This window comes from Rhinoraja longicauda, chromosome 30 (genome assembly GCF_053455715.1).
Source record: "Rhinoraja longicauda isolate Sanriku21f chromosome 30, sRhiLon1.1, whole genome shotgun sequence".
Taxonomy (NCBI): Eukaryota; Metazoa; Chordata; class Chondrichthyes; order Rajiformes; family Arhynchobatidae; genus Rhinoraja; species Rhinoraja longicauda.
Window position 1 is genome coordinate 15,297,281 of NC_135982.1, and position 21,338 is coordinate 15,318,618.

General features: G+C 46.8%; 1 protein-coding gene across 3 annotated transcripts in view; it reads left to right on the top strand.

The window, feature by feature from the left end:
* Window positions 1-9,498: 9,498 nt before the first annotated feature.
* The window catches only part of epha8 (eph receptor A8), a 331,222-nt gene continuing 319,382 nt past the window's right edge, over window positions 9,499-21,338 (top strand). For all 3 annotated transcript variants that reach the window (XM_078425132.1, XM_078425133.1, XM_078425134.1), the window contains exon 1: window positions 9,499-9,642. In XM_078425132.1, the coding sequence (XP_078281258.1) occupies window positions 9,561-9,642 (82 nt within the window). In that variant the 5' untranslated portion in view covers window positions 9,499-9,560. The remainder of the gene's footprint in view (window positions 9,643-21,338) is intronic.

Here is a 21,338-nt window from a genome sequence, read left to right on the forward strand (position 1 = left end):
TCCAAGTAATGCGGATGAACAACATAGAACTGACCCTGCTTGCTCACTGCATGTTGCTGCAGAAACTCACAGCTCGTGGGCCATGTAGCAAGTTCCAAATTATTTTTAACCAAACGTCGTGTTTGTGAAAATTCAGTCATGCTGTACCCATTAATACTGCATTTCATGACAGAAAGGCCCAGCCAAAACGTTTTGGGAATACATAATATGCCGTTGTTAATTGTAGAAGAATTCTTGTCAACATTTATAACTATTAAATGATGGTCACAGAAAAGGAGGGGGGGGGGGGGTGGTAAAGGAATATGGGAAAGAGAGGCATGGGTGATTTGGATTCGTAGTGACTAAAAGGGAAACATTAATAAGGGCTAGTCAGGGTTTTATGGTCTGTCGCTGTGATACAATTTCGTTGAAACACAACATTTTAAAAGCAACTCATTTTCAAATCTACTCGATGGAAAAATGGCACAATAGGGGGTTTGCCATTTAAAACATGGTGCTTCTATGCGAAATGAGTCAAATGAATGACAACCAGTGACCCCGGATTCCCGGAAGTTAGTCTTGCTTTAATCTCTGTGCCAGTTGTTGCAAAGTTGTCAGCAGTCAGCTTCCAACAGACCTCAGTAGCAGAGCCACTTTAAATCTTGCACCAATCAAGATAATAGATAATAGACAATAGGTGCAGGAGGAGGTCATTCGGCCCCTCGAGCCAGCACCGCAATTCAATGTGATCATGGCTGATCATTCTCAATCAGTACCCCGTTCCTGCCTTCTCCCCATACCCCCTGACTCCGCTATCCTTAAGAGCTCTATCTAGCTCTCTCTTGAATGTGTTCAGAGAATTGGCCTCCACTGCCCTCTGAGGCAGAGAATTCCACAGATTCACAACTCTCTGACTAAAAACGTTTTTCCTCATCTCTGTTCTAAATGGCCTACCCCTTATTCTTAAACTGTGTATGATACATAATACATTAAAGATGTATAATACAGGCCAACAGAGATCTTACTATAGCCAGAAAGAAACTGTGCCTTTAATATATGGTTTAATTGCGATTTCCACTTCACTGCTCCATTTATTAGTTGTTTAAATATACACAGGATAAACGAATCTACATTAACGCTGCAAATGTGACTTTGTTGCCCGAGGTACTTTATGATTAACAGTAAACGGGGGTTAAAATTGTCCATGCTTAGAAAACAGAGCCAATAATTGCCATTTAGTTTGGCCAGGGTTCAGCCAAAGCTGGATTATACAGAAACGATTATTGAACTGATTACTGATCTACAATTAGAAATGTTTCTCTGAAATAAACAGTTCTCAAATTTTGACAGCATCCATAAACTAATGCATACTCCCAAATTTCATCTCATAAAAAGAAAACACTCTAATGGGGTCATTCCCTTTCATAAAGGAAAATCTTTATGGGAAGATTAGATCTAATGGCCAGTCATTTCAAACCACAGGGGCAAGTTATTTGAAGTGTTCATCTTTAAAAATATAAAGAGTTACAGCATCAACATTTTAAACATTTACTCTGTATATTTAGATCAAATTGATTGGCTTTTCTGCATTTTTCTGTCCCACAATGTAGGATCATTGTCTGACCCTTTATATTTTTCGTTACAGCCATTAGGCTATTAAACACCACAACCTCAAATAAGCTTTGAACTACATACACTATTATTGTTAGTATTGCATTATTATCATTTGTTTTTTATGTGTACATGTGTGTGCGTGTGTGTATATACATGTATATGTGAGTATGTGTGTATATGTATATATACACACACACTGAACTTTTTTTCTCATTTATAATATTGTTTACAGTGCATTATGTTTACATGTTCTGTTGTGCTGTTGAAAGTAAGAATTTCATTGTTCTATTTGGGACATATCACAATAAAACACTCTTGATTCTACTATTAGATCTCTCCCGGTTTTAGGTAACAGCTTGAGTAGGAAAATAACTGCAGATGCTGGTACAAATCGAAGGTATCACTAAATGCTGGAGTAACTCAGCAGGTCAGGCAGCATCTAGGATAGAGGGAATGGGTGGCGTTTCAGGTCGAGACCCTTCTTCAGACTTAGGTAACAGCTTTGTTCTTATGAACATGCTTCCTGATCAAGGGTGCTTGGCAGTACCCGATCTTACCAATGCAATGCACTTCATTAAAGCACACATTTCATTGTCCACAGCTGGGTAATACTTCCACACAATATGACACCTGGAACTGATGCTGGAGAAGGGGGACCCATTCCTACATGTTAATTTGACAAATTAAAACCACTTCCCACCAGCAATAGTAGATCCATTGTTACAGCAGAGGTATCACTTCCCCGTGGCCAAGGTTAATAGTGAAAAGGCATCTTCTGGTCCTTGGAGGAGCATTGGGAAAACACCGCCCCAACTCCAACACCAGAGGCGTCAACCTCCACCACAAACTGACAGGCTGGGTCAGGATGCTCTAGGATGGGGGCGGTAGTGAAGCTTTGCTTCAGGTCCTGGAATGCCCCCTCAGCAGCAGGGGACCAAGCAGACGTGAAGGAGGTAGACGTGAGAGCAGTGGGAGGAGCAGACAGGATGCTGCAGTTGCGGATAAAGCAGAGGTAGAAATTGGCGAAGCCGAGGAGGCGTTGTTGCTCCTTCCGACTGGTAGGCTCAGGCCAATCTACCACCGTTCTCACATTTGTTGGGTCCATCTCAACATGGCCAGCAGGCAGGATGTATCCCAGGAAGGACACAGTGGGCTGGTGGAACTCACACTTCTCTGCCTTGACGAACAGCTGGTTCTCCCATAGCCGCCGCAGGGCAAGATGGACAATGAAGGTATCATCAGTCAATCAGTGCATTAAGTTTCAATAGCGTGTCTCCAAAGCGTACCGTATTCGGAGTGAGTCTGGTGGAAATAGGAGGGAAGTAAACCTTGTTCACCCATAGAAACATAGAAAATAGGTGCAGGAGGAGGCCACTTGGCCCTTCGAGCCAGCACCGCCATTCATTGTGATCATGGCTGATCATCCCTCTCTTGCTGGGGAGCGTTGGCGTTTACCGGGCAAGCAGCGATGAAGTGGCCGGGACCTCCACAGTGGAGACATCACCTCTCCTGTATGCATCTCTGGCGCTCGGCCTCACTCAGCCTGGTGCGGCCAATCTGCATAGACTCCCCCTATACTAGATCAGGACCGGGATGCGTGGGGCTTCTTTCTCCCGAGGGAAGTGGGACAATCGGCTCCCTATGACGAGAGGAGTGTGATGGGTAACGACAGTGTTTGAGAGCTGCTGATAACATATCACGTTTTCGCTCTCAGAGCCGGTTATCTCTCTCCGGATGGTTAAATCAATCAGCGCGTCCATGTCCGAGGGAAGGTCCCGAGAGGCCAACTCATCCTTCAGGTTCTCGTTGAGGCCATGGATGAAGATACTGAGCAGAGCGGTGTCACATCAACCGCTCTCTGAAGCAGTGGTTCGAAAAGCAATAGCAAAAGTAATTGGCAACAGAGCATACGCCCTGATGGAGATGTAGCATCCTCTGGGCTGCCTCTCTTCCAACCATAGGGTGGTCGAAAATCTTTCTCAGCTCTGCCGAAAAGCGGGCAAAGTCCTGGCAGAAGTCTAGCTGTACCCCAGGCTGAAGCAGCGCCTGACAGTAGGGAGATGGCATAGACTACTTTGGAGCATTCGGCACTGATGCAGGACGGTTGTAGCTCAAAAACCAAGGAGCACTGGGATAGGAATGACCTGCAGGTAGAAGGGTCGCCATGGTACCTCTCCGGGGTGGGAAGAACTGGTTCCAGAATGGGCTGGATGGAGGCGGAGAGGCATCAGCAGAGACGGGAGGAATTGGTGGTGGTGCGCGGTGTGACAGGTCCTGGCTGACAGTGTTTGCCAACTGCTGGATGGTCGCTAGGAGTTGGTGCACTCGAGCCTCATGGGCGCCAAGAGTGGAGCCTTGAAGCTGAAATGCCCTGCACAACCGAGCCAGTAAATCCACAGGTTCGGAACTGGGAGCGCCAAGACTCCGGTCGGGCTGATCAGAATTGCCTGCCGAGTCCATACTGGTCGAATAATCTGTCAGAAGGCTCAGAAATGGAAAGGACTCGAATGCAGGCTCGCCGAGAAGTACTGAAGAAAACCCAAAATCCAAACGTGAATGGAACCAAAAGATATAGACCTGGAACCGACGGAACGGCACGGTAGCGCAGCGGTAGAGTTGCTGCTTTACAGCGAATGCAGCGCCGGAGACTCAGGTTCGATCCTGACTACGGGTGCTGCACTGCAAGGAGTTTGTACGTTCTCCCCGTGACCTGCGTGGGTTTTCTCCGAGATCTTCGGTTTCCTCCCACACTCCAAAGACGTGCAGGTATGTAGGTTAATTGGCTGGGTAAATGTAAAAATTGTCCCTAGTGGGTGTAGGATAGTGTTAATGTGCGGGGATCGCTGGGCGGCACGGACTTGGAGGGCCGAAAAAGGCCTGTTTCCGGCTGTATGAACTCAGAACTGCTATCGAACCGACAGAATGCAGAACTGATTAGCCAGCACCCCAATTGGTGATGATCTCAGGTATTTATACCAAGTGATAGATTAGGGAAGCAGATTAAATGCAGGTGTAACTCCCAATAGCTCAGTGTGGAAAGTGTGGAAAGAGACTCAAGTGTCTGGAGGCATGGCAAGTGTGACACTAACTTCAAATAGCTCTTGCTTTCCCTTTCTATCCCCTCCCCCTCCCAGTTCTCCCACTAGTCTTAGTGTCTCCGACTACATTCTATCTTTGTCCCGCCCACTCCCCTGACATCAGTCTGAAGAAGGGTCTCGACCGAAACGTCACCATTCCTTCTCTTCAGAGACGCTGCCTGTCCCGCTGAGTTACTCCAGCTTTTTTTTTGTCTACCTGTAATCTTTCACCTCTTTGCTTATCGATTATCTGTCTACCTGTACCTTAAAATATCCAAAGACCTCCGTCTGCCACCGAGAGTTTCGAAGACATGTCCCTTGAAATGGTCACCTCATTTGATTTATTTGGGAAATCATACAAAACACAAGTACATCAGGTAGCGCAAACGAGAAAATAACCAGTGTGCAGAATATAATGTTACAGCGATGGTGAATGTGCAGATAAAAAGTGCAAGCACTTCAATGAGGTAGGTTGGAAGACCGGGAAGTCATCCTTAGCATACGATAGATCGGTTCAAGAGTCTGATAACAGTGAGGGAGAAGATGTTCTTGAATCTGGTGATTGGAGATGATTGTCCATGCTCTCAATTCTCCCAATGATCTGAGTTTGACCCATATCCCTCCAATCTGTTCTATCCATGTACAGGTCCAAATTTTGTTTAAAGGTTTGTGTGAAATTAAAGCTTTTTATCTTTGTACACTCGGTGTTACTACCCATCCTGAGATAGGAGTGGTTTCTGCAGCGAAAAAAGAGTCGAATAAAATTAGTCCTGCCAATGACCCTTGCCACTATCTTCCAAGTCATTCTGTTGGAAGGTCACATCAGCTAAATTGCTGCCTTCGGCAATTCCCCGATGAAGGGCGCACATACCCGAGCTGTCCTGAGAGGGAAGAGGCTGCAACTGGTCTCAGAAGCGTTCAACTCGACTTCTCAAACGCTATTCCCATCACGGCCACCCGGGCAAGGCTTCCCCTCAGCTCGGCGAGGCAGCGCTGGGGATTCCCTTGGCTATTGAAAGCACTCTGGTTCTTTCTGCTGCCCGCAACTTTGCTCCCAGTCCGTCTACCTGCCGCTTGTATCGTCCACCGGGAAACAAGCCCACAAAAAGTAAAGGCAGGTGCTGGTTTAAACAGAAGATGGACACACAAAAAAAAGCTGGAGTAACTCAGGGGGACAGGCAGCATCTCTGGAGAGAAGGAGTGGGTGACGTTTCGGGTCGAGACCCTTCTTCAGACTATTATTTGGGTCTCGACCCCAAACGTCACCCATTCCTTCTCTCCTGGGATGCTGCCGGTCCCGTTGAGTTACTCCGGCTATTTGTGCCTATCCACAAAAAGTAGAGCGAGGCTTGTTGCGGGCTTGTTGTCAGACCCACGTGTACGTTGAAAACAGCGAAAACAGCCAAACTTTAACAAGAGCCGGTCTTCAAGAAGAGAGTGTCGTCCAGTTAATGTCGCGCAGTGAAGCAGTTTGGTGATAGATTAGGGGAGCAACGGCGGGGAAGCTGAGCGTGTGGGTTCGAGACTACACTCTGGAAGCCGCTTTGGGAAAGGTGTTGGTTCTGCAGTCCGGCCGGGATCCCTCAGGGGGCGCTCTCTGTCTTCATTGAAGGGCAATAATCTTCGCAAAGAATGAATTGAGGGTTGTGTAGCGGCAAGGGTTAACTCTCCCCGGGTTTATGGCATGCTGAGAGGCCGCTGAACCAGGGGTTCTCTTGGCCAGTGTGGTCCACCACTGGCTCTGACAGCGAGCAGCTTCACATCACAGTAATCTCACACAGCAAGCTTTCCTTCTTCTTTATTTAAACACCATGTCATGCAGTTTCCTGATATTGATTTTTGAGAAATCAGACCAATTCTCTTCAAAATAAGATCCATTAATTAAAAGAAATTATGTTCTCGGTTAAGTGGCCATGAGAATAGCTGCTTGCTTGTCGGATGTGGTGTCTTGTCTTCCCTGAGTCTGGGCCTGTTCCCCACTGTTCTCCAGCAAGCTGACAATCAGTCTCTAAAGCGGCCTAGCCAACCTCTCTCTCTGGGCTACAACCAGGGAGCTGGGGACGGGCGATAAAGTGCCCGGGAATTAATTTAAACACATTATTAGGAATGCGATTGAGGGTCACTTGAGTGTAAAGCGTGGGATGACTGGCATTCAGTGTTGCGCGTTTAAACTTTCACCCAGATCTTAATGCTGCTCCACAAGTTATAATTGAAAGTTAAAAAATAAAATAAATAATTGTTTGAATTTCGATGGAGTCCCCGTGTTCCGTTGGCGAAATCTACCTGTCAAGGTTGTTACTCCAAACGAAACGGTGATGAATTATTCCAGGTGGCATTATCGTGAGCCCAATTACGACGAGCTTTTCCCTGCACCATGTCTTTATCAGAATCCACAGTCATAAAATTACCACTTCGGAATTAAATCTTCTAAATGAAAAATAAAGTTTTAGATCAAGCATTCTACCCCCTGGCTATCCGGTAAATATTCGTGGTAAATATTCTGCACTGAAGGCCCATGATTATGGAAGTTTGTGCTTGGGCTAAATTCTGAAAAGTGATGTAATGCTATTATTTTGTTTTAATCGAGAGGGCAAAACTAGATTATTTTTTATTGCCTGATGCGTGTAATGTCAGCATGAATATTGGCCATTATATTAGAAATCCTGAATGCAGAATAGCGAGTGAGGAGGATAAAAGAAAATGGGCCCCAATTTGTGATCAGAGATGGGCTACACAGTTAGTTAGTTGCCCGTGCGTTCGCGAATACCTGGCGCTTACATCGATGTGTTTCAGCTTTTATTGTTTAAATTAGCAGCAACAAAAAAAAAATGTATTGTAGAAATAGACCCGAGAGTGCGCTTCCTGAGTGGTCGACGGTTAGTGAGAAGGAGAAAAAAAACGTTCAATTGCAGGAAGATTAACTTTCGCCGAATGTTTGCGCCGGGCGAATCTTTTCAAGTTATTTAATCGCGCTGCAACGCGTTCGGAATAACACCCCGGTTCTGAAAGTTCGCAGTAATTAAAGTTCTCTTTAAATTGATTCACTGTGCTTTAAATGGTTTTAATGAGGCTCGGTCAGGTGAGGACACACTCACTGTACAGGGGCTTGAAGCCGACGCTGGAGATTATTTCACCGTAAATAGGTCATTTAGAAGCAATTTGTCAGCGAGTAGTTCATCTTGAGGATATTGTAAATCGATCGAGATTCCGGGAGGGACGGAGGGAGGCTGGTTCGCCTGCCTGGGGATGTGTGGATCTTGTTTTCACGCATTCCCTGTTTTTTCCAGGAATATGTGTGGGGCGAAGACCAGGAAAGTGGCCGCCAAATACTTACCACCAGCAAACAGAATCCGCCCTGCACCAATTAGTTCAGGGGTAGGTCTAGGATTGACATTACCAGTTTTCTTTAGTATTCTAAACTTTTGTGCCACGATTTCTCCACAAAAAAGTTCAATTTTATTAAGTCCCACAGCACTCAATTTTTTTATTCCAAATAAAGCAGTCTACTGCTCTCATTCTGGGTTTTAAAAAGAAATCCCGACAAGGTTGTTGTGAAGGAATAAAGAGTACGTTCGCACTAAAAGCGTTTCAGGTTTGGGTTCGGTAGGAAAGGTCCGGTCCGACCTTGGGAGAAAGAAACATCGAAATTACTTAATTTCGGGATTGCTCAGGGGCGGGAAAAAAAATCATCTTCAGAATCAACAAAAATGCGAGGAGTTTTCAGGATAGGTCCGCAACGAACAGAGAATAAATAGATCGCCGAAACAGCTCGGCGAAGTTGATGCTGTTTCCTCGCCGCCCGTCCTTGGATACAACAACTAATCGAGAAAGAACACAAGTAAATGGCAAGTGAGATGTTAAGTCTAGCGTGTTTTTCAGGTGTGGGGCGATTCGTAGAAATGATCATTAGCTCGGAATTAATTTGGAAAGGAGATGTTTTTGATAAACACCTCTCCGCAGTGTTTGGTCTCGCTGCCAAATTAATTCAGCGACCGTGAGGGTGTTTCAGTTAAAACTCAGCACCGACCGTGCGAAACTCAGAAGGCAGTGGAGGCCAGTTCTCCGAATGCATTCAAGAGAGAGCTCTTAATGATAGCGGAGTCAGGGGGGTATGGGGAGAAGGCAGGAACGGGGTACTGATTGTGAATGATCAGCCGTGATCACATTGAATGGCGGTGCTGGCTCGAAGGGCCGAATGGCCTCCTCTTGCACCTAATGTCTATTGTCTAAAACCTGCAACAAATGTCCACAAAATTCCCCTCCACCGTGTGTGTGTGTGTGTGTGTGTGTGTGTGTGTGTGTGTGTGTGTGTGTGTTGGGGACCCAGTCGGCGTGGGTTTCAGAAATCATCCGGCAAATTTGATTTATTATTTCACATTTATTGAACGGACACAGCAGAAGGGTTGGACCTGACTCTCAGTCTGCAGAAAGGTCTCGACCCGAAACGTCACCTGTTCCTTCTCTCCAGAGAAGCTGCCTGACCCGCAGAGTTACTCTAGTTTGTTTGTTTTTTGTGCCAATCTTCGGTTTAAAAGCAGTTCCTACACAGCGGAGAAAGGGGTTTAGTTCCATTGAGACCTTTTCTGCAGGTAAACGGTGTCCCAACTCCAAATATTTCACCCAGTTGTCCTGCGGATGGAGTTGACCGTGAGGTCTTTGATTGGGCGGCGAGGATTGATACCCAGCGCCCCGGTTGGATGTTGAGAAGCATCCTCGGGTGGGGATAGGATGGAGGAGCTGACAGGCAGCAGCGGCGAGCTCGTCCCGCCCACGGTCGGTGCTGCGGTTTAAAGTGTAGTGAGCGGTGGGGAGATGCTGCGAGTGTTTGTACACAGAACCGGCGCGCACACACTCGCACAGGCACACTCACACTCACAGGCAGCGGCAGCCATGGCTTCGGGACCGTGCCTCTGGTTCTTACTGTGGAATATCTTCTGCGGATCGCACTGCATCACCCTGCCGCCAAACGAAGGTAAGCGGGCCGATCTAGCGGGGGCAACATGTAACTGGGATTCACAACAAAACAACAAAATAAAGCTGATGGCAGCTCAAGGTGGCAGAGCACGGCCGCCTCACTGTGTAAAGGCACGGCCGCTCCTCTCGCCTCACCCTGCAGATATTGGAGAAGTTCAATCGGCTCTGGAACGGGTCTGGTGTGCGCTGGACGGTGGGTGCTTTTAATCGTGTTGGTGGTGATGGCACCTACTGTGTCCGGTACTGGGTACTGAAGCTCCCCCTCCCCTCTCCACCTCATCTACCCCCCCCCCCACCCACCCTGCTCCCCACCCCCTCCCCAAAGCCACTAGGCTTTGTTGCGTCCGGACTGGGGGTGAGAAGGTCTGTTGGCCTCCCTTAGAACAGAGGGCGTGAGAGGGCAGCTGGCGTCAGCTGCCCCTGGCTTCACCCACGTGAAACTCCAACTCTTGTGTTGACAACATCATGGGTTGTGTTGAAGGTGCCGGCGATTGAAATGCTCTCTGCATCCACGACTGTGTAACTATACCCCACCACCCCCGCTCCTATAAGGCGTGCATTATTGATTATGTGTACGGCACATGTCTAATCACTAACTGGGACTTGGACTGGGATTGGGATTGTCAGGAGAGACAGAGTTAGCTGATATATATAAAATATCGCAGATAGACACAAAAATGCTGGAGTAACTCAGCGGGGTACGACAGCATCTCTGGAGAAAAAAAGAAACAGGTGACGTTTCGGGTCGAGACCCTTCTCCAGACTCAATATCGCTCCTCTCAACCCTCAGTTCAAATCTGACATATTGGTGACGTCTCGTTCCCCTGGCGTTTCCCCGATTCCTGAAATGATCCCCGCCATTTCTATTTTACAAGTTCACAGATATGAATATTGTTGTATGTTGGCCCACAGTAAGTTGGGTTGGGAAGTTTCATTCGGAGTTGGTTTCTCAGAGGTGGTGCTGGAGGAGTGTATGTGTGAGTGAGTGGAGGGAGGGGATGGGGTGAGTTTCAGGCAAATTACTCTGAACGTGTGGGAGTTTTATTGCGCGTATCGGCTCATAATTAACCCCCTCCCCTCCCTCCGCCCTCCTCAACTTTACAGTCGTGTTTTTTTTTAAATCGTCAATATAAAAAGTAACCTCTTTTAACGATACAGGTTCGACACACTTTTCTTAGAGCTTTCTCTTTATTCAATCCTTTATAAATCGGTTGTCAGTTGTGTTAAACCCCTCGAGCCTCGTATTTCACCTTCGTTTCTGATACACAGCGAAAGCGTTTCACGTGTAAAATAAACGTCCTACCTGACAGCACGAAACCCTCCAGTAGTTTAAACAAACGTGCAAGCTTGGCTGTGAAACGACTGCCGCTTTTAATAAAACGCAAAAACAGCTTCTTGGACAACCAACTACATCCTACATGTCCAATTAGAACTAAAACGAAGCTAGTCAGATCAGTTTTGCGGCATCCGTCAAAGCAGCACCCCCTGAATCTGATTTTTCCTTCGAACGTGAACCTGTGGTGATTACGCCGTAGTTTCGCCTGATGTCCCGTTAGTATATGTAACCCACTTTACAACGTTTCTGCCCGGACTTTACGGCACTCCTCGACCTATTTACCATCACAGCTTTGAAAAACTGTACACGTTTTATATCCTACCACGTTTTGTGCGGATTACACTTTTATTTCGAGGTCAATGTCTCGTTGTACAATTCACACACACACACACAGTAAACGCTGGACCTCTGTCTCTCCACAGATGCTGTGTGATCTGGCGATTACTTGCAACGTTTCCAGTTTCTATTTCAGATTTGCAGCACCGTGATATTTTACCGTTATTCCTTTTGTTTTCTTTATTTTCTAGACTCGCTCCTCCTGTGAAGAGGAGAGCTGTTTTGATTTGTGGTCCCGCCAACTCTTTCTTTAGGAGTTACTTGCAAGTGGACTGGACAGTCCATCCAATCCGGCTGGCGCCAAGATCAAGCCGGGTAGAACAAACCTTGCGCCTTTTCAATTTGCACCTTATTTTGCCCGTGATGGTATAACACGCACATCTTCGCTCCGTCCTGAATTAACTCAGCGAATTGAATTTTAAACTATATATTTTTTTAATGTACTCACCTCAAACATGTCAGTATAGTTGTCAGTTTCCCACGCAGGGAATTACACAGAACGCGTTCATAAATGTACTGTCTAAATTCTACCAATTTCAGGCGCCGGCTGACCAATAATGTTAATATTCGAATAATTTAAAGACTAATCTATATTTAAAAAAAATATTTATCAATTACACCTTTCAACTGCACGGTTCTGCATTCGTTATGGGGCCGATGTTTGAACATTGGTTTATGTTCACATTAGGTTTAATTCCTTAATTTAATTTCCAGTTGTGTCCACGGTCTGTCTCATCGACGTGCCTTGTGCAATTAATTCCTCTCTCCGTTCCCGACCGTCCAATGGTTCCGATCCCCAACTCAACGCAGCCGAGTTTTCGCCATCGATGCGGAACTTCTGACCACCTCTTAAGTTTGCCCGGAATCCGCGCCGCGCCGATCTTCCCAATCTAAACCACACGCGTTCAAATAATCACGGGAGTGGCGTTCGAACCGGGGCCGGTTATTGAAGCTTTTCCAGCAGCGCCTCTCAAGCAAACTGGTTCAGAAGCCGCCAAAAGCCCGGTGTTCGTGTGTTGTGTGTGTGTGTGTGTGTGTGTAAGTGTTCAGTGGTGGAGCGAATAACTCAATCGCCGCAACTCCGCGCCGACTACGCTTTTCTGTTGAACGGTCGATTCATTTTCATATATAAGATTCCTTCTGAACGAGCAGGACTCTTAACGGAGACGAAAAATCAATTAAAAAGGCGCAATCAATGGGAATGAAGGCGTTAAAAAAATTACAAACATTGAACTGCATGGATTATGCATGAAATAATTAACAATTGAGAAAACAGCACCAGGGAAGATCAAATTACTTTAAATTGTCACTAATTACAGGATATATTCTCGGAATGACTGCAAATGGCCACCACATTATACTTGAGCAATAAAAGCAACGAGGAAGCGCTGATGAGGTGTTACCTCCCGCGGCGTGAGTCTAAAGGTGCTTCAGGCTAGAGGGAGGTTTGTCCGAAAGATAACGGGGAGTTTCAAAACCCTAACACGCTCAAAACAAAACACACACACACACACACACACACACACACACACACACACACACACACACACACACACACACACACACACACACTTCTAACGGCGTGGAAATAAACATTTCAGATACTCAAATAAATTGAATTGATAAAAAATTTGGGGATGCAGAAAGAAATATTATCGAATAAAGACATAGGGAAATCTCCGGATTTCCCGCAAACTTCCCACAAGCGTTTCTCGTTTTCAGCGCATCCTTCAAATCGTTGGGCAAATCCGGACGCTTAGCCTCTGATCTTGTTTTTTCGCAACCACCCGAAATCCATGCCTTCTCCCCATCTGCTCTCAAACAGCGGAACCTGTAGCCCATTTACTTTGTAAAAAAAAAAACTCGCCAGTAATTTAAACATCTTACATTTTCTCTTGATCTTACTTTCACAGCAGCGCCTCTCAAGCGAACCGGTTCGCCCAGAGAGTTGTGAAGTTGTGGAATTCTCTGCCACAGAAGGCAGTGGAGGCAAATTCACTGGATGTTTTCAAGAGAGAGTTAGATTTAGCTCTTCGGGCTAAGGGAATCGAGGGATATGGGGAAAATGCCGGAACGGGGCGCTGATTTTGAATGATCAACCATGATCGTATTGAATGGCGGTGCTGGCTCGAAGGGCCGAATGGCCTACTCCTGCACCTACTTTCTATGTTTCTCCAACAACAAAAATAAACGTGTGTAGGAAGGAACTGCAGACGCTAGTTGATACCGAAGATAGACACAAAATGTTGGAGTAACTCAGCGGGTCAGGCGGCATCTCCGGAGAAAAAGGAATAGGTGGCGTTTCGGGTCGAGACTGTCTGAAGAAGGGTCTCGACCCGAGACACCACTTGTTCCCTTTCTCCAAGTAAAATAAACATCCCGTGCCCTCCAACTAACCTCCGCCTGAGCGGAAACCCCGCAGCCCCGCATTAGTGCTAAGTTTGTATGAAGGAACTGCAGATGCTGGTAACACCGAAGATAGACACAAAATGCTGGAGTAACTCAGCGGGTCAGGCGGCATCACTGAAGAACGTGGAAAGGCGGCGTTTCGAGTCAAGACCCTTCTTCAGATCGCTGAGTTACTCCAGCACTTTGTGTTTTTTTTAATGTTTTTGGTAAACCGGGATATGCAGTTCCTTGTGTGAACATGACCGTGAATTCACGCAGTCGAGGTACAGCCAGCTTTCCCCCCTTGTTCAATGTTAATGTGGACAGGAATTCGATGCCTGTCCCGCTGAGTTACTCCAGCATTTTGTATCTATCTTTAATGTTAAGTTTGTTTTCTATTTATTTCCATTGGGGGGGGGGGGGGGGCTTTGTTTTTTTTAAAATATTTGTTTTTTTTTAAATATTTGTGAAAAGTAAGGATAAAACGTGTCTCTGTGTGCAGGATGTGTTCTGTGCAGGTGTGAATGGCGGGGACAGGTGGCAGTTTCGGGTCATTGGCCAACGCAACAGGCCAGGGCTAAATAAACAAACCAATCTCTGAAGTAGGCAAGTGTTCGGTGAAGCGCAGAGACAGAAAGGGTAGCAGCAGCCACGGACACTGCCCAGTCTCATGCAGAAACCAGTTTACTTTTGTCCCCAGCACTTACGACCGACCATAAGACATAGGAGCAGAATTAGACCATTCGGCCCATCCAGTCTAGACAATAGACAATAGACAATAGTCTACTCCGCCATCCGATCACAGCTCATCTATTTTCCCCCCTCTCAACCCCATTCTCCTGCCTCATCACCGTCACCTTTGACGCCTTTACGTTTCGTTCAATTTGCAGTGTTTCCGCCTCTTAGAAAAGCGGATAGAAAAACTTCACATTTGGGAGCTCTCACTTAATGGTAAACACATCGCTCTGATAAAAAAAATCGCATGGCAAATTTGATCATTTTCGAGGGCTCAAATAATTGCGCTAAAAATTCTGAACGATTTATAATTACGCCCATAATTGCAGTTTAAACAAGAAATTAAATAGATTGAGCAATTAAGCGAGTTGTGGAAACCTGTCGGCATTAACGTTGAACATGGGCGGATAGCTGGCCGCACCTCGACTGCGTGAATGTACGGCGATGTTCACACAAGGAAGAAAGACTGGATAGACTCGGCTTGTACTCGCTGGAATTTAGAAGATTGAGGGGGGATCTTATAGAAACTTACAAAATTCTTAAGGGGTTGGACAGGCTAGATGCAGGAAGATTGTTCCCGATGTTGGGGAAGTCCAGAAAAAGGGGTCACAGTTTAAGGATAAGGGGGAAGTCTTTTAGGACCGAGATGGGAACGTTTTTTTTCCACACAGAGATTGGTGAATCTGTGGAATTCTCTGCCACAGAAGGTAGTTGAGGCCAGTTCATTGGCTATATTTAAGAGGGAGTTAGATGTGGCCCTTGTGGCGAAAGGGATCAGGGGGTATGGAGAGAAGGCAGGTACAGGATACTGAGTTGGATGATCAGCCATGATCATATTGAATGGCGGTGCAGGCTCGAAGGGCCGAATGGCCTACTCCTGCACCTATTTTCTATGTTTCTATGTTTCTATGAACTGCGTATGCTAGTTTACCAAAAACAACAAGAAATAATCACAAAGTGCTGGAATAACTCAGCGATCTGAAGAAAGGTCCCGACTCGAAACGCCGCCGTTCCGTGTTCTCCAGTGATGCCGCCTGACCCGCTTGAGTTACTCCACAACTTCGTGTCTTTTCTCACGGAAATGTCCGCATCGCATGCCCACGTTAATTGCCGATTACATTCGCCGCTGAATGGTGATATAACCCACGGCTGGGGCTCTGCGTGTTTGACCCGAGGAGCGAAAGAAAATCAGTCAGCGGAATCAGATGTGACAAGTTTTTATTCCGAAACATTGGTTGGCTTGACCCAGTCACAGTGACAAATTAACCAGAACATTTTACAACCATTTTTTTTTCTCTCCAGACCTTTGTTTATTTTGATTTTTGTGGTTTCTGCTCCAAACAACCCGCATTTTTATTACGTTTTAACGCAGGAAAAAAAAGTTACAGACAAACAAATGCAAGGCGATGTTCCAATCTGAAGAAACATCACCCATTCCCCTTTTCTCCAGAGATGCTGCCTATCCCGCTGAGGTACTCCTGCAGTTTGTGTCCATCTTCTCATGTAATTTCTCGTACAACCGTGACAGATGTGATGAGATCGGAAGAAAGTGCAGTAATTTAATTTCCGACTTTGCAGCCTCCCCCCAGGACAGATAAACGCTTCTCGCCCGTTATCCGCGACCAATGTCACCCGATCCCCTCGGCTACAGTGTCAAAGTTAAGTCAAATCAACACACGACTAACACGGATGGGGGCTCGAGTCAGCCAGGCCATTCAATCTAATTCACGGCCATTCCCAATTGTAATCGCAACAGTATTCCGGCCCACCCGGAGTGAACTCTTCTAACTCTCCATTGCCGCTGCTTAACTAGAATCTACAAACATCTGTCCTGAAATACTCCATGACTCTGCTTTGAAGAAACTAATAGGAAATACTTTACTTTTTGAGAGAGAAAAATTGCCACAAATCTTTAAAAAAGGCGATTCCTAAGTTTAAATAGTGACCCCACGCCACACACACACACACACACACACACACACACACACACACACACACACACACACACACTTCTAAATTCTCCCGCAAGAGGAGATATTTTATTCAAACCGAACCTGCCACGCTCGCTCGGTTTAAATTCCAGCGGACACAAGCCTAACCTGTTTAACCTTTCACCAGAAATTAGTCCGAGTGAAGAAGGGCCTCGACCCGAAACGTCACCTATTCCTTCTCTCCAGAGATGCTGCCTGTCCCGCTGAGTTACTCCAGCATTTTACGCCTGTCTTCGGTGTAAACCAGCATCTGCAGTTCCTTTCTACATATTCGAGGTATTAGTCTGGTAAGGATCTATTTGGATTTGGAGTGTTTCAAATCCAAATTACAATTAAGAACCCGTTAATACAGCAGGTGGCATGGGGAATAATTTCGGGACTAGTTCACGATGGCTTTCATCAATTCGGGAAAGGCTTCGCTGCACTAAGTTACTGGCAGTTATATATACATGTATATATATATATATATATATATATATATACACACGCACACACACAGACGGTTCGGAATATGGTGGGAGAGTTGTACTTAGACAATAGACAATAGGTGCAGGAGGAGGCCTTTCGAGCCAGCACCGCCATTTAATGTGATCATGGCTGATCATTAACAATTAGTACCCCGTTCCTGCCCTCTCCCCATACCCCCTGACTCTGCTATCCTATCTAACTCTCTCTTGAAAAAAATCCAGAGAATTGGCCTCCGCTGCCTTCTGAGGCAGAGAATTCCACAGATTTTCAACTCTCTGACTGAAAAAGTTTTTCCTCCTCTCCGTTCTAAATGGCGTACTCCTTATTCTTAAACTGTGGCCCCTGGTTCTGGATTCCCCCCAACGGTGAACGGAAGGTGATCTTGGTGATCACATGCGGGTCCCAATGCTGTGGTTTGAGGACGTTTCGGGAAAGCGGGATTCGATGTGTTTCCGTCAGTGGCATTGCGATTGTACCCCACATTAGACCCACTTGGAGTAACGTGGACAAAGCCGCTCTCCGCACTGCTGGAAGAGTGCGGCAGCAATTGAGGGAGCGCAGAAAAGATTCTCTAGGAGGAAGAAGGGTCCCGACCTGAAACGCCACTTGTCCATGTTCCCCGGCGGCGATGCCTGTCCCGCTGAGTTACTCCAGTACTTTGAGTCTTTTTTGTTTGTTAACCAGCATCCGCGGGTCTTTGTTTTTCACCAGGAGGTTGCCTGGGATGCAGGGCGATAGTTGTCTGGAGGACTGCGTTTATTTTCACTGAAATATGCGAGGCTGAACGTTGGCGTTGTAGAGGTTTACAACGTTATAAGGGCGGAGATAGATACATTGTTTTTTTGGAAGACAGAGTGCTGGAGAAGCCCAACAGGAGAACATGGACAAGCGATGGATGTTTCGAGTCGCGACCCTTCTTTTTCCAATTTTAGACTTTAGACTTTGTAGTCGGGGTGGCGAGGACGCGTTGACTGCCGAGCACTGCCGGCCAACTGTAGAGGAATCTAAACGCACATTCCCTTTGCAACCATAAGGGAATATTTGAAGGCACTGATTTGAGGTGAGAGGGGAAAGATTTAAAAGGGGTATCTGAGGGGTATTCCCCCCCCCCCTCTCCCCCCACAAAGGCCGGTGGTTATCTGGAACGAACTTGCAAGGGAGGCGAAGCCAATTACAATGTTTAAAAATAGTTGGACAGGTACTTGAATCGGAAAGAGTGGATGTTTACGGCGTTAATGCTGCTAAATGGAATTGACGTCGATAAGTCAACACGGCCGAGTTAGGGGGGGAAAGGGCTTTCTCTGTGTTGGACGTCCCTTTATTCTATGTCCTGCCAGTCTGAAGAAGGGTCTCGACCCGCAACGTCACCCATTCCGTCTCTCTAGAGATGCTGCCTGACCCGCTGAGTTACTCCAGCATTTTGGGTAAGTGTGGACCAGCATGAGCAGTTCCTCCCCACACATCTACTGACCCCGCATCCGCCAGGTGGATCAAATCTCCGGCAAAGTTGAGGAAGGAACCGCGGATGCTGGTTTATACCGAAGACAGACACTAAATGATGGAGTAACTCAGCGGGCCAGGCATCGTCTGTGGAGAAAAGGGATAGGTGACGTTTCGGGTCGAGACCCTTCTTCAGACTGAGCCTTCTTCAGACTGAAATACAGAGAAGTATAAGACAATAACTGCAGACGCTGGTACAAATCGAAGGTATTTATTTCACAGAATGCTGGAGTAACTCAGCAGGTCAGGCAGCATCTCAGGAGAGAAGGAATGGGCGACGTTTCGGGTCGAGACCCTTCTTCAGACTGAGCCTTCTTCAAACTGAAATACAGAGAAGGGTTCCTATCTTTCTTTCGGTCTCCATCTGTATCTTTCGTTTACAGTTCGCGCCCGGACCTGTGCGTTTCAGGGCAGTGTTTGCGCTAAAGTGAAGCTGTCGGGGAAGTTTGGCGGGATTGAAGAGGGGAAAGTGGGTCAAAGTTAGCGGTGACTCCAGCACCCTGGAGTCTTCAACACCCCCCCCCGTGTGACCGGGCGGTCCTCCGGTGTATTTGTCACGAGGGAGAACAAGCCATGTTACTTCAGGATCTCCGGAGTTGTTTCTTCCCACCACTAAGGAGTGCGCACCTCGAAAGTGGTTTCAGGTTGCGCGGGCAGGTAACATTTCTGTCCACATTTCTTCATTATGAACCTCCCGTTGATCCTACAAGAGCGAGCAACCCACGCTGCCCTTTCATCGGTCCCCGCAGCCAAACCAAGGGTCCCGACCCGAGACGTCGACTGTCCCATTCCCCTCCACAGATGCTGCCTGACCCACCGTTCCTCCAGCAGTTAGTTTGTTTTTGCACTCAATGTTCCAGCATCTGCAACCTCTTGCGTGTCCTCTTTAAAAAGCGCAGGGCAACTTTGAGGCACTCGTTAGCTCCAGCCGGAGCCGGACCAACGGGGGTGTTCCCCCGTGTGCCAATTAATGCGAAAACGCAGTTCGCAATAAGCTCAGAAAACTTGATTCTCAACAGAGAACACAAAGTTTGCACAGTGCTCGCACTAGCACTCCAAGGCCTAAGGGGTTTATTGTGCACCGTGGTCGCACGGTGACTTTGCGTCTGATGTAAGTAGGAGGGGGGGAGGATGGGAGAGAGGAGAGGAGGAGGGAGAGGGGAGAGAGGAGGAGGGGAGAGAGGAGGAGGGGTGTAGAGGAGGAGAAGGGGAGAGGAGAAGGGGAGAGAGGAGGAGGGGGGAGAGAGGAGGAGGGGTGTAGAGGAGGAGAAGGGGAGAGGAGAAGGGGAGAGAGGAGGGGGGGAGAGAGGAGGGGGGGGAGAGAGGAGGGGGGAGAGAGGAGGGGGGGAGAGAGGAGGAGGGGAGAGAGGAGTGGGGGGGAGAGGAGGGGGGGGGGGGGGAGAGAGGAGGAGGGGAGAGAGGAGGAGGGGGTGGTGTAAATGTAGATGTGAGGATAATCTATTTTTGTTCGCAACACAAAATGGATGGCCGTGAATTCAGCACTGCTTTTGTACACGTGCTCATATAAATTAATATTGAGATATTCGGAAATAAAGATGGTATTAGATGTTTCACTGTGTGAGAGGTCGGGGTGGTGGAGAGTAGAAAACGCCACACGGGGAATTAGAGGCGCCAGAAAGTGGGGAATTCGCAACGCTATCAAATTTGTGCGCACAGGTGATTTGTGAAGCACCGCACCGCACTAGGAAATGAACACATGAGGGGTGCAAGATAAAAAAAAAGGGGAATTTGGGATCCATCCCCACAAAAGAGAGATTAGTATCAATTAGTTAGTGAAGAATTGGGGAATCGTCAAGGAGGAATGAGGGACTTTGGAATTTGGTATGAATGGGATATTTGGGGTTGGGGTGGTGTGGGGGGGGGGGGGGGGGGGGAGTTTAGTTTATCGTCACGTGTACCGAGGGACAGTGAAAAAGCTTTTGTTGCGTGCTAACCAGTCAGCGGAAAGACAATACGCGATTACAATGGAGCCATCCACAGTGTGCACATGATAAGGGAATAACGGTTTAGAGCAAGGTACCCGATCAAAGATAGTCCATAGTCCCAGGGTCACCAATGAGGTGGATAGTAGATGGTACAGTGGCTCCACTACATGGGAATAGGGTAATTTGAAGTATCAGCAATAGCAAATAAAAATTATAATACAATACAGCATGGAAACAATATTTGGCCCAATTGTCTTTGCTGACTATTTACATTGAGCCCGACAGTCAGCTATTAACCCAATTAGATGGGAATGGGAAACCCCAGTGGATGTGGAATTGGAGGCATTGAATTTCAGGAACTGAGCTGCCAGTAAGTGGGACAGTCCATAGATGAGGATTTAGGGACTTTTGTAGTTGTGAAGTTAGGGACATCAGAACATGGCATATTAGGAAATAGTGCAAGCTCACAATTTCCCTTTTCTGCTGCAGCTGTTCCCATTTCTTACCGGTAAGGATCACCAGTAAATGGAACCAACTGCAGCAGAAAAGGGAAATTGTGGTCTTGCACTATTTGTAGAATGAGAGGCGTTGCAACATGGAGAACAGTACACTATTGCAAATAAGGAAAGGGGATTGACACAAGTAAATAGGTCATTGGAAAACTTGAAACTTGATATCATAGAATTTAGGAAACTGATAAATTAGGAATTCAGTCCATCAGGAAATGAGCCAAAGCGGGGGCATTTTATAGTTAATCGGGTGTATCCGAAAATGGGGAATTTGGGACAGTTGGGAAACGGGAACACTAGAACATGGTGATTTGAAGTACCACTGAACTGAGAATTAGTGGGATCCATAGAAAGGGAATACGGAGTATAGATCAATATGGAATTGGGAACACGAATAAAAAGGACAATATTGGCAATAGTAACTAGGGAAGCCAGGACACCAGTATTCAAGGGCAGTATGAAAAGACAATTTGAGGGCAACTAAA